The sequence below is a fragment of the Carassius gibelio genome, chromosome A18, assembly GCF_023724105.1.
Source record: "Carassius gibelio isolate Cgi1373 ecotype wild population from Czech Republic chromosome A18, carGib1.2-hapl.c, whole genome shotgun sequence".
In the NCBI taxonomy this organism is placed as follows: Eukaryota; Metazoa; Chordata; class Actinopteri; order Cypriniformes; family Cyprinidae; genus Carassius; species Carassius gibelio.
In genome coordinates this window covers 6,183,490-6,197,889 of record NC_068388.1, presented here as the reverse complement: position 1 = coordinate 6,197,889, position 14,400 = coordinate 6,183,490, and the positions used below count along the sequence as shown (strand labels likewise).

Genomic DNA, 14,400 nt, shown 5'->3' with positions numbered 1-14,400 from the left:
TGAACATCAACCTGCCACAGCAACAGTATCTACAACAATCACTCAAGAGCTGTCAGTGTGTAACTTATGATATAAAGATTTTTTTTGGGATCCTGCACTTTTGATCAATTAAATACATGCTGAATAAAAAAAAACAAAGTCTAAAAAAAAAAAAAAAAACTAACCCAAAACTTTTTAACGGTAGCCTAAATGTCATCTATATATGACAGTGACATACAGCCAAGTATGGTGACCCATACTCAGAATTCATGCTCTTTATTTAACCCATCCAAAGTGCACACACACAAGTAGTGAACACACACACACACACACACACACACTGTGAACACATACCCGGAGTAGTGGGCAGCCATTTATGCTGTGGTGCCCAGGGAGCAGTTGGGGGTTCTGTGCCTTGCTCAAGGACACCTAAGTTGTGGTATTGCCGGCCTGAGACTTGAACTCGCAACCCTAGGGTTAGGAGTCAAACTCTCTAACCACTAAGCCACGCCTTCCCCAAAGGTGATTGTTCAAAATACTATACACAAAGTATATAAGCAAAAAAAAAATACAAATAAAATTAAAAAAACACTCAACCACTATATGTCAAATACTCAAGACCAAAACCACACCAATAACCACCTGCTTATAAAGATCACATAAAATTGAAGATCTCATGTAATCAGCTCAGTGATATCTCTTACATTTGGCCTTATCACGAGTCCACAATTACAGTAAGCTCAGTACAGTGTTCCTGTCTCCCCTTAAACAAGTCTGTCCTGCACAACTACTGCAGTGACACGTCACCATAGACCTCCATTTGTATTCCCATATACTGTCTGGAGAACAAAAGCTTTCGTTAATATCGATCTGACGAAATGAAATCAAACTTCGTGAAGGTGACGAGGCCTTAGTTTACACACGGAGCTACAGACACTCACAGCACAATCTGTAACCTTGCTTTTTAAATGAAGTGTACATTTATTCATTTTTAAGTCCATGTAAATGACGTTTTTTCAGTTTTAAAAGCAATAAGCAAAAATGATATTTTGTAGATCTCATAGCTTCTATTCATGTGGTGTTGTGCTGGGTAACCCACCGTATAAAGTCATTGGTCCTGTGATCCTTCCCAACATAACTGTAAATTAAACATCAAATCTGGTTTGATATAACTACTAAATTGTTCGAAATTCTTCTCCATGTTAACTCGTCCTTCCATTAAGAGAAACAAAAGAATGCAGAATGCAGAGGAAACATAAACGGGGTTGATTAGACCAAGAACTGAGGTCGATGGATCATTGACAACACTGTACAGTAAGTGTGGCACAGTCACGCCTATTCATTCCCATAAACCTTAAAACTATTACATAACATATAAAAGTATCTTTTATCTCTTACAGCAGATCATAAATCCAACTGCTCGCAGCTACAGTTTTTAAAAGAAGATTTGATATGACACATAATTCATGCATCAACAACTACAATTAATGTAATCATTGACTCCCAAGGATCTGAGCTAGAAGTCTTAGTGAAAAGAGAAAGGAATAGACAGATTAGGAAGCAGAGGAGAGGGAGAGTTGTTGCTCACCTTTGTTCTGAGCGATCTTCACCCCAACACAAGCTTCCTCTTCATCACATTGTTTGGAGGCAAAACAGCTGGGATTACTGGCTTTATCTGAAAGATGCCAAGAGAAACATTTAGTTGGTTTTATTCTCAGCACTTTTCTGACAGTTTCCAGAAAGGTTTTGAGATACCTTCATGATCTTGAATTTATATAGATATAGAGGAAACTGGGGGGATAGAGATACTAAGAAACATGTGGGAGGGGCTAAAAAAAAAGAACAGGAAGAGATCTGCAAATATTAGTGCCAAAGGGTAAATTACACTATACCATTTGAATCAATAGAGAGTTATGCTACTGATATCAGCCTCCATTCCTCTGGAAATACATTTTTATTAGAGTTTGGAATGTCTGTGAGGATTTGATAGCATTTCATCCCAAAGGTGCCCAAGGGAGTTCAGATTTGTATTTTTAGCAGGCCAGTTCTTAAACACAGGACTCAGCAAATAATTTTTATATCGACCCTGCTTAATGCACACAGCACTGTCCTTTTGTAATAGGAAAGGACCCTTTTTAAATTATACAAAGTTTTCACATTAATGACAAAGAGCTTAAACTAACACCACAATACAAAAAATGATTGAAATAGGCTATATTAAATTATACAATTCTTACATAGTTAAAGCATATTTATATTTCAGATATGCTCACTGAATATAAGCCTAACAGAGCACTCAGATCATTAGGATTGAGTCAGTTAGAAATACCAAGGGTTCACACAAAACAAGGGGAGTCCTCCTTTAGTTACTATGCTGCCCGCAGTTGGAATCAGCTTCCAGAAGAGATCAGATGTGCTAAAACACTAGTCACATTTAAATCTAGACTTAAAACTCATATGTTTAGCTGTGCATTTATTGAATGAGCACTGTGCAATGTCCGAACTGATTGCACTATATTTTCACTGTTTTTTTATTTTATTTTATGTAAAATAATTTTCTAACTGTTTTAAATTCATTTTAAATAAGTACATTTTTTTTATCATTTTAAACGTTTTTTAAAATTGTTTGTTTTATTCTTGTTATTATTTTTCCTCATTATTATTTTACTTTCTTTTATGTAAAGCACTTTGAATTACCATTGTGTACGAAATGTGCTATATACAGTAAATAAACTTGCCTTGCCTTGCCATAAATTAATGTCATGATAAACACTTAAGCTTAATTCTACAAAATCTTGTAATACAGATTTTAAGCTTAAAATGTCACAATGCAAACTAAATAAGTAAATTAAATACTCCTCATTTACTCTATAATGTATACGAAGCTGGACGCTTAAAATTATGCACGTGAACGATGCAAAATAAATAAAACAATCTGTATGCAACATAATTTTATCTTAAAAGTGTAAAGATAAACTGTATTATGTGTAAGAGTAGTATGACTGCATGAGAATTAAAGTATAGAAATATCTTCTGAATGATAAAAACGGGAGCAGAAGGTCTGTGTGTGAACAGAGAGGATGGAGAACATTAATCCAGCATTTGTAGCAAAACAAAGGAAAGTAAATCCCCAGAGACTCGCCAGTAATTAATTCTGCTGTAATATCTAGTCCATGTGAGAGCCGTGTTACTGTACTCTATTTCTATTTTCCAATGCACATAAAAGATGAAAGCCAATCAGTAAAGAAGTGACATGTGGTTGCCAATTGTAGACGTGTGTATGAAGGCACACACTGACATGCTGAAAATATAAAATCACAATAATAATGTTACACTTCTGAGTAAAAACTAAAGGGAATGGGGAAGTAAAGAAGAACAAAATGCAGTGATGAAAGATGGAGAACTTACTGAATAAAGTAAACTGAGAATGTGACAAAAACAGTCAGTTTAACGTCCAATGAAACAAGTTTACAGTAAGTTACATTTTGAGTGGCTCAGGGTGCGCTTGTGCTTTATCCTGGGCATGAGATTAAAGCAAGGCTTTTTCCTCATACCATCTGGAGCCCTGGTGACAGAAGGATCTGGTGTCCCCCACACACTCAAACGTGCACACATGCTCACATACTAACCATTTTTAATAGCAGCTTTACAAAAAAAAATCGCATTCTGTAAGCTTACACAACAACCACAACAAAGAAACTTTAATGAATGTGAAACCCTATATAAAACCTTTCTGAGCTATCAAAGACAGATTCTAAACAAACTGTAAAATGGGTTACTGGGATGTATAGAGCTGGAAAACCATACATAGATAATTGCTTGACACCTCAGTTCATCTGTTTGCTTGGTAAAAGTCAAAATACAGCCATCTTTCATCTGAACACAAAAGAAAAATAGCAATGACATGTTTTATGAGGTTGTTTGTAATCCTGTGTAGCATGTAATTTAGCATTTATGTGGAGCCCTTGTTAGAGCATTAGAGTAGATGCTCCATGAATCATGTTCACAGTCGAGTGGCCATTATAATTGTAAATATTGTGGTTTTCAATAGGCAGTGAATTATGGATCTGGTCGATGCAAGAATAAATGCTTTCCTTAATCAGGCTCAATCAATTTTCAGTATGTGCACATTCATTTAATGTATTTGTAACCAACTAAGAGAACAAACAGAACGCTAAACTGAATTACGATGATGCATAAAAGCGATGGTTCATCTCATTAATCTGGCATTTACAAACTGGGCCCCAAAGTGCTTGAACATTGATTTAATATTGACACAATAAACAAAGACAGCAAAATCCTTACAAATAAAGCAACCAGATTCTACCAAGTATAAAAAGCTTTTTTGGTGATACTAGGGATTAATAAAGTTTACCACGGCTTTATTGCAGTAATAATCAATATCAATAAAGGCAATAATAATCATCAAATGGAGCTTCTTACTTCTTACAAATGCAGTTTCAGTACCATTTTTTTGGTATATTATCATTATTCTCAAAATAGTTTTCTTATTACATTAAAATTACAAGTACAATGATTTCTTTTTTACTAACCTAATTTAAAATACTATGATCTATAAATAAATTACAATATTACTTTATTAAAAAAATTTATAAATGTATTTATTTTCACATTAAGTTAATGAGAATTTGAGGAAAATATGCTTGTATTAAAATGAATAACATATTCATATATATATATATATATATATATATATATATATATACACACACACACATATACATATATATATATATACACATATACTTATATGTATATACGTATATGTATATATATATATATATATATATATATATATATATATATATATATATATATATATATATATATATATACACACACACATGTATATATAAAATGTATATATATATATTGTTATGCAAAACATTTTGCAAGAAAATTTAGATAAAAAGCATCACTCTACCTGATTTTGAAACTTGCACAGGTCATTAAACAAAGGTCAAAGCTCCTTTTGTAATGTAGATTTCTGAGGGTGCACTCTTGTCATAAATTCATCTATTACTTTTCCTACATAATTTTTAACAAATATTGGTAAAATATATATTTGGGAGTCTTAGACCTTTCCAACGATATATAGTTTGTCAAGATTAGATTAGATTTGATTGTAATATAGTATAGTCAACGTAGGCGTCCCGTATACGGGACGGGGTGACATTTAACAGGTTAAAAAGGGTCTAGACAAGACTGTTACATATCTACAACATGAGATTTGATGCACAAGGGAACGAACTAAAAATCTGAAAAATACCTGCTCTGCTCTTGGTCCTCCAATGTGTCATGCTCTGCGTCTTCCTCATACTTTTAAGATATTTCTTTATCTTAAGCAACAACAATACGCTAAACAACGGGGAAATGCCGACAGCATGCAACTCATCTTAAAAGTGTCGCTCATAACAAGTGGTTGCATTTTTTTTGTCCTTCCTGTGGTTGTCTAACTCCTTCCCCTCAACTCCTCCTTCCCACTCAAAATTGGTTTCTCAGCCAATGTGAACAGGACACTGTCTAAATAAATATCCATTCAAAAACATATTGGCAATTTAAACATCATAGATGATGTACTGTGCTACCAACACCTCCAGAGAAAATAATTGATGAAACAAACATCAGGAAAATCCTCACATATCTGTAATTAAAAACATCCAACTATTTCCTCAGTGTACCATCTACAAAATGTTAAGTGTGCATGAATGTGCTGACTTTTGGCGACTAGAGAATAATTAGTTATTGATAAAAGCTGCGGCGTCAGAGACTGATGAGAATGAAGTCTAAATGTGTAACAATATCAACAAACCAACCCACTTTTTCAGCTTTCATCTCTCCAGTCCCAATGCGAACATAACTATGGGGACGTGTGAAATCTCTTATGGGCCTTAAAAAAAATATAGCAGGAAAGGAATGCATGCTACCCTTTCACAACTCTAAGACAAACAAGAAATGACTCATAATCTTAGACTCTGTCTGTCTTTGAATTGTCAGCATGCTGACTGAGCTCCACACATAATTATGACCCTTGATCAATTATGAGCCTCTCTTCTGTGTTTTTGAGCTTGTTTTTATGTAATATTGCTGCAGCACAGTTCTGCTTTTCTGCTTCTCGTGTGTGTTCATGATTAACCTCTCAACTGAAAGCAGTCACATGTTCGACAGTGAGAAGCAGATAATAAAGCATTTCTGTGCACCTGTTCTCAGCACGAGACAGTGTGGGTGGAAGTGAGGTCATCATTTATAGACACAACCAAGACTGTGTAGAGGGACACCATCACCCTTAGGTGAGAAAAATGACAAATGAGACCGCATTAGTGTGGTTTCTCCTACACATCATAGCATTAGAGAGAACCACTGAACACTTTTGCTGTAAAAAGTCCCCTAGAATTTCAAAAGTGATCTCTTAGAACTTGTCAAAAGTCAAAAAGTTTGTAATAATTAAAATTGTTTTATTTATGCTTTCAATTTTTGAAAAAACTTGTGCTCACCAAGGTTACATTTATACAAAATTAAAATATCTGTCTTTATCAATACATTTTAAAAGTAATGTATTTCTGTAATGGCAAAGCAGAATTTTCAGCAGTCATTTCTCCAGTCTTCAGTGTCACATGATCCTTCAGAAATCATTCTAATGGGCTGATTTGAGAAACATTTCTTCTTATTATTAATAATATTTTTGAGGAAGACATTGACAATAATAATAACGATGATTAATAACTGAGCACCAATAATAACTGTTAATAAATCAGCATATTAGATTATTTCTGAAGGATCATGTGACACTGAAGACTAGAGTATCGGCTGCAAAAAACATCTTTGCCATCACAGGAATAAATTACATTTTAAAACATATTTAGAAAAAAACAATGTTATTTTAAATTGTAATAATATTACTGATTTTTACAGTATTTTAAATGAAATAAATGCAGCCTTGGTGAGCATAAGAAACTTCTTTGAAACTTCTTGTGTCTACGTAGGATAAACACCTCAGATCTAGTTTATAATTAAAAAGGAAACACAGATAGATTGATGTAAAGTGCTTGAAAAGGGGTGGTGAAGCAGTCTTAGTCATCTGTGAAGGTTACTACGTATGTGTTATTTAGCAAGTTAATGATACTTTAAACTCAGTCAGATCCAGACTACAGATCCTGTAAAGAGATACTTCTTTGTTTAATCCGATAGCTGTGTGATGTTTGCTGGTGTGTGGATACCAATCACACACTTATCACACACAGACACATACAGATCTCCACCTGCTTTCATGAAGCACCCTGACCTGTTTCCACATCCATCTGTTTCTGCATCTGTGTCTGTGTTTGCATTTATGTGGCTGATTCACCCCAGGTTTGCTCATCGCTGTGAGCGCACAAAATTATAATTAGATATTGCTCTAGGTTTTACACAAAAGCACCGTTTAAATCCGCCCACATACAGACACACGCCACTGCTTCAGTGTCTGCAGAGTTAAATATGCATCTCTCCAGACAAAAATGTCACACATAAACATCCACTAATACACCAAACAGCAGGTTTCTATTCAACTCTAGTTGAACCATACTCTTCTGCGGTAAACCTGATGAGCTTCGAGAGCCACAGCCCTTCTCAAATGTGGCCATCTGTGTGCAAAGTAACGACGATCTCTACATGTGAAGAAACATCACAGACCTGAGTCTTTGTCGGATTGGTGACGGCAGCCCTGTGTTTGAGATTTCCACTTGAGTTCAGTTCCGTCGTCCTTATCCGAAGAATCATGCCAGACTGAACAGTCCTCTCATGAACCCTCCTCCCTCTCTAGTCATCCTCCATCCTTCCTCTTTCTCTCTTTCTCTCTCTGGCTCTACACTTGCTTTATTACTTCTCCTCCTCCTTCTTCTATTCCCCCTCTCTTGCTTCCCCCGCACACACTGTGTTTTCCGCTCAGCCTCTGTTTTTTTCTCCACCGAGGATAATCACATTCCAGAGGAGGGACAGCATATGGCAGGGAAATGACACACGCTCTTGTCTGTCCGTCTTTATGTGCCAATGTGTGTGTGTGTTGCATGGACAATTACCCCTATTGTATTTCCGGAGGGGTGGGCCAACAAACAGGGGGTCGGGGGGTTTGGGATTCAAGGGGTGGGGTGCGACTCGAAAGAAAAAGCTAGAGGACTATTGATGAGTGGGTATGATATTTGGAAAATGCCAGCTTTTCTCCTCTGATTGGTCGGGTCACTCGAGTCCACGTATCGCTGTAATTCAGCGGAGGGGCGAGTATGAGGCCGATTCTATTGGAGGGCACACACCGGTCATGTGACGAAAGGAAAGGGCCACATGGGAGACTGAGGAGGAATACAGATGAGTCAGTGATTTGTGGGGGAAGGGGAAAGAGGTGGAGGGCACTGTCACCACCTACGATATTCTCACACTCTCAGATGATGACATAAAGACAGTAGGGAAAATATAACACTTCACTATGGGTTCTTGGACATGTACCAAGGGCATACCATGGTATTCTTGAAGTTTATTTATTGAAGTATTCGTTTAGTGCCAAGATACACAGTATATATATATATCAAAGTATACCATTGTATTATGTTAATCAATGTATTATGTTAATATGGTAAGGCCGATACATTACATAAGGAATCTTCACTCTTTGCAGATAATCAAAATATTGTTTTATTATAAAAGAGTTTATGAGAGACTGCATTTTCTTTTTTAATGATACCATTTGATTTTAAGAATTAATAATGACCATTATAGTTACTGAACTAAAAAATTGTATAAAAAATATTTTTAAGAAAACTTTTTTTAACTAATAAATGTGTGTGTGTGTGTGTGTGTGTGTGTAGATAAAGTGCTGTTACTGACTTTGAGATTTCTATGCTAAATTTTATAAGGATAAAGGATAATTCATATCAACATTACAACATTATCCGACGAACACCAAATTATTTTTTATATGTTTTTTCATTATTATTATTATTATTCAAAGTCCTGGGACCATGGTAATAGTACTAGTAATTTACTTCCTATTTTTTACATTTACAGAGAATCAAATTGTGTATTGTGTCACAAAACAGCTCTATAAAGCAGTAAAGCCCAACAGAAAATGAAGCCGGTAAAATGTGCTAGCAATGTTTGTTTTTTTACACTTCTCATTTTGTAATGTATTTTATTTATTCTGCTTTATTCTAATCAGAAAAGCCGAGCCTAATAGCCTGATTGAATTCCCAATATGCCTTCAAATGTACACACACACACACACACAAACACACACACACACACAATCAACACTTGACTATAAACTGCTTCATTTTTTTCTGTCATATGCCTCGGTGGGATAACCCTCGTGCTAAATCAACCAGCCAGGCCAAACACTCCTGACCTCTTTCAAGTCACACTTCTGGTAGTCTCTTTCTGTTTTCACTCACATGTCTGACCACCACTCTTGCCTTTTGACAACCTCACTTTATTAAAGTCACATCACTGCAAGCGCACCCAACACGTTTCCCATCTCCCCCACACTCAGTCTCCTCCTTCCATCAGTAACATGTTCAGTCCTCTCCTCCCCCTACACGGCTTGTGGTAAATAAAGCCTCAGGCCATGTTTTTACACAGACATTACTCCTTCCAGATTCTTCTGAATGATCCTTTAACATACTGCTCTCATAATCATCAGGCTTTAGTGTGCACTGAGTGTAATTATATTCAATAGGCCTAAAAATATATACATATATAAAATAAAAATCAAATTATATAGTCAAAAAAATCAAATTTTTTTGACTATATTATGTAACAATAAAATATATATTTAAATATTTTATGTACAACTTATATTATTATTTGTATAGAAACTTAAGTTAAGTTAACTTTATTTAAGTTCCAAAAACACATTTATACCTGAGCAAATAGCTTATCTGAAGAACAAGGTAAAATTTTTGGAGACATAGGTCTGTCCATTAGGATAACATTTTGTAAGTCATGAACCTGGTATTTTCAATCCTTTAAAAATCAAATCCATTTATCTTCCATTTCATCTATCTGTTATGTTTGTGGTATTTTCACAGGCAGGAAATGACTAGGGTCATTGAATTGAGTCACTGAATCTGTAAACTGTACTACACATTTAAGGATGGCTGGTGTGGGTGTTTGTGTTCTTAAAACTGGTGCATTATTATTGACAAAATAGCCCTTCCTGTCCTTCTTATAAACTCATAGCACAAGCAAAACACCATCTCAATGTGCATAAAAACACATGCTAGTTCAGATTTCCTTGCAGACAGCTTTGTGTGGGTGTGAATCTTAAAAGCAAACGAAAATGTTCCTCTTTGCTGTCCAATTTGGCTCAGTTAATATTAATAGTCAAGCTTGAAGGGAAAACAGTGCTGACACTCGCTATGTAGCTCTCCTTTTTCTGTGTAATTAATAAACAAATCTCATTTTTTCTACTCAAGCACACAAACACAATAAGCTGCACACTTGGAGAACAATTATCCTACACATAGACAAAGCAGCACATACTTGTCACCTATTTTGGGCACAGTGTTTTGTGAAGCATTCTTTTATAATAACTGTGAATAGCAGTACAGTGAGTGAGTTATTGCAGACTTCACAGGTTCTGTACTTGAGTGTCAAAGCACCACTGACATCTGCTGGACAATAAGACGCATTTGTTTATTTTCTTGTTTTTTCTTTGAAAGTACTATATAAAGTAACCTATATAACAAGCATTAAGTATATAAAAAAATCTATAAACTACGCAAATAAATGTTAAATAATGAGAATAAGTGAAAGAATAAATACATAACTGTGAAAAAAATGATTACCAAATTTGTTTTATTATAATAATAATTTAACCTCATTCCAGAAGGGACTTCCACATGCATGCTGCACTTCAATACCAAAAACACTACTTTAAACACAGACAGAAAATGCAATGAAAGAGAAGGAAAATGTCAGAAAGAGACAGAGAAAAGGGAAAAGAGGAGGAAGCTCTCAACATGGAGGTGGAGGGTCATTATGGCGCAGAAACTACGAAGGGAAACTGTATGGGAAGGATGTGATTTCCTTATTCAGGTGCATGAAAGCATTTAATACGTTTTTCAAAAGCAGAGGACAGCCCTCCCTCCAGCAGAACATTTGCATTTGTGGTCGACCACACGTGTAAAAGCATTCTTCACACCTGCTGAACAACTGTAACAGTGTCAGCAGTGCACACTGACCATCAACCGTTTCGAACAGCCTTGAATCCATTTATTTTCTCCAAAGACCAAGCAACTTTGAGATGAATCAACACTGAGGCCGGATTCTCAAAAATCTTCTTAAGAAATAAATTAAATTTCTTAAGATAAATTCCACGAAGTTCGTAAGAATGTTGAATTCAAGTGCAATTCTTGAAAAATTCTTAAGAACATAATTTTTTTCTTAAGAAGAAAATAACAGCCGTTATCTGAATGAATACAGTACACGACGCACTGATAAACTCACGATTGTCTTCTTGGGCTTCCTGTAGATTACCCTAATAATCATAACAAGCACGCATCATAGACTGTATATTTTCGTTGCGACTTTGAGTGGCGCTCAGCTTCACGTTTTAAATGGGGCTTGTTTCTGAACACTTTAAAACACTTCTAAAACAGTCTGTCTCAAGCTGCAGCGATACTTTTTTTTTTTTTTTAATTATGCCATACAGTACATCAAAACAATACAAAGAGAAACATTAAAACGAGAAGGAAAATATGAACAACAATATGAAAACCATGCCAGAGGACAATAACAACCATTAATAATAATAATAATAATATTTTGGGGGTGTCACTTTATACAATAGCGTACCTGTTTACAATACTATAAGTTCGAATAGCTTTTTTACTTGTACAATTACATAAAATCCTACAATACAGAGCTGCAGCGATACCTTTCATTCATTTTGTGCTGTTTTTGCGCTCTCATCTGAGTGAACGCTTCCGGTATGTGAGTCCGCACTACAGCAAATGTGTCCTGCGCGTTCATATGCGCTGAATACTGCCAAAGAATATGTATTTATAAGCTAAAATGAACGGCGTTTAATTAAAGCTCCCTATCTGACTCGTTTCAGAGTTGCTAATGAGTTCTGAAGTCAGCAAAAAGCAGCATACAGGCTGACTGATCTGAATAACAGCTGTTCCTTTTGAGAAAACTCGAGCACATCCCTAACCCATCTACCTATTATATGTAGCTGTTGTTGTAATTCGTAAATATAACAATTATTTTGAAATAACCTAATAAATTCATTAAATAATTCTTATTGTTTTGGATTTAAGACAAGTCTGGGCTGTCCTAAACTTAAGTTATTTACGATTTTTAAAAAAAAGATTCTTTTCAAGAATTTGAATTCTTCTTAGGTTTTTTCTTAAGAATAATCTTAAGAAAAAAGAAAAAAATATTCTTAAGATAAATTTTTTTGAATACAAAATATTCTTAACTTTTTTCTAAAGTTAAAAAATAAGAAGAAATCGGCAGTATAATGTTTTGTGAATCCGGGACTTATGAGACTATGAGAGTGCAGAAAGACTATACAATCCACAATTATTGATTTATAGCAGTGGAAAGTTTCCATCGTAACTCTGATTGGTGGATCTAACGTAAAGGAATAGTTCACCTGAAAATTAACATTTGCTAAAAATGTACTCACCCTCAGGCCCTCTAAGAACAGATTTGGAAAAATTTTGCATTTGATTACTGTACATACCCATTAATGGATCCTCTGCAGTGAATGGGTGCCGTCAGAATCCGAATCCAAACAGCTGATAAAAATATCACAATAATCCACAAGTAGTCATGACTTCAGTACATCAGTTAACATGATTAAGTTAAAAGCTGTGTTTGTAAGAAATAAATCCAGTATTAAGACATTTTAAACTTCAAACCATTGCTACCAGAGTCCATAATAATCCAAAAAATTGCTTTCTCCAGTTCTCCAAATCTGTTCTGATGAAGAAACAAACACATCTACACTGTGGATGGGCCTGCAAATTTTCATTTCTGGGTGAACCATTTTTTATGGTTTTTGGGTTGTGTAATACTTCACAAATACTTAAATAGCTTACCACACATACTAAACACTTTGTTCTGGTGAAAATAATTTTAGAAGTACTAAATTGACTTCTCAGTAATGGTAGATAAGTAAATCCCTCAAAATCATTTTCTCTTTAGAGAAAAAATTAATGTGATTTTTCCTTCCAGAACCCTCTAGAGTTAACAAGGTTTATTACCATTAATTATCATATTATCAGTAATTAATCAATATGTAAATCTCAGATTTTGTTAGTGTTAAAAAAAAACTTTAGTCTCTTCCTTCCTAACAGATTAGAAAGTCAAATAATAAACTGAGGTTTTTTAAATAGGCCATGACCAGACCTTTACAAACCCACAACTCAATGTAAACACACAAAACAATGGGCCAGTAGTTCCTGCCCAGCGGAACGGTTGGAGGACTTGCGCATACTGGTTCCCAGATCTCAAGAGACATGTGCTTTTCTTCTGCTTGGGTCGGTAACTGATTTCGCACACAATCCTCATATAACCAGTCTTAAATACTGTGCCACCATTCTATTATGCAAAGAAATATCTGACCTGCAAATTCAAGTCTGTGCTATACTGGTAGTCTGTATGTTGGCCACATGGGGAGATGTTTTGTCTTTAGTATGGCTGAAAAAAATTTACCTGACACCTGATGTCTGGGTGCCCAGCCACCCATAAATCACGGAGGTTTAGATTAGTGAAAAGATGCTTATGAGTTAGTTTAAATGGGCGGGACAAGACATGTGTAAGAGAGAGAATGTGTTGTCCTGAAACAGTTGCAGGCATTATTTCAACAGAAAACTGAATTCAGTACAAACCAGTCTGTGGACAACAGCACGGATTACTGTGTGTAACTATTAAGAAACATGCTGATGAGTTCTTCTGCCGCATGGAATACATATGGGCTATTTATTCTCTTGTTCAACAGTTTATCAGAGAATTTTTGTCTTAGTAATATTTTGTTATACTGTTCTGTTTCTGAAACAAATTTCCTTTTCTGTTGATGTCACCAATCACAATTTTAAACAATAATTGGTTCACAATCGCTGTGTTAGGCAGAATATGATGGTGAATAATTTGAACCCACCCTCCTGTACAGAGAGTAAACTTCTCCAGACAGCTGGCATACTTTCTTTATATGCAGCAATTTAAGAAGACAAAAGAAGGCATTTTGAAGAATGTTTAAATGTTTTGTCCACTCAATGAAAGTCAGTGGGGTCCAAACAATGTAAGAAAAAGAAGAAAGTCATTTTTCAAAATATGTTTCTTTGCATTTTAGAACAATGTTGAGGAGGAGTAAAATACATTTTTATTTATTTTGGGTGAAATATCCACTTAACACAGATTTAC

At 35.1% G+C, this 14,400-nt stretch overlaps 1 protein-coding gene across 7 annotated transcripts in view; it reads right to left on the bottom strand.

Annotated features, from left to right (window-relative positions):
- Positions 1-14,400, bottom strand: part of LOC127934164 (FYVE, RhoGEF and PH domain-containing protein 4) — a 48,333-nt gene that overhangs the window by 27,763 nt on the left and 6,170 nt on the right. For 3 of the 7 annotated variants that reach the window (XM_052531354.1, XM_052531355.1, XM_052531356.1), the window contains exon 2: positions 1,568-1,654. In XM_052531354.1, the coding sequence (XP_052387314.1) occupies positions 1,568-1,654 (87 nt within the window). Of the gene's footprint in view, positions 1-1,078; positions 1,255-1,567; positions 1,655-5,269; positions 5,534-7,671; positions 8,007-12,718; positions 12,738-14,400 lie in introns of those variants that run through there. The other 4 variants (XM_052531358.1, XM_052531362.1, XM_052531357.1 and 1 more) reach the window with 4 other exon arrangements.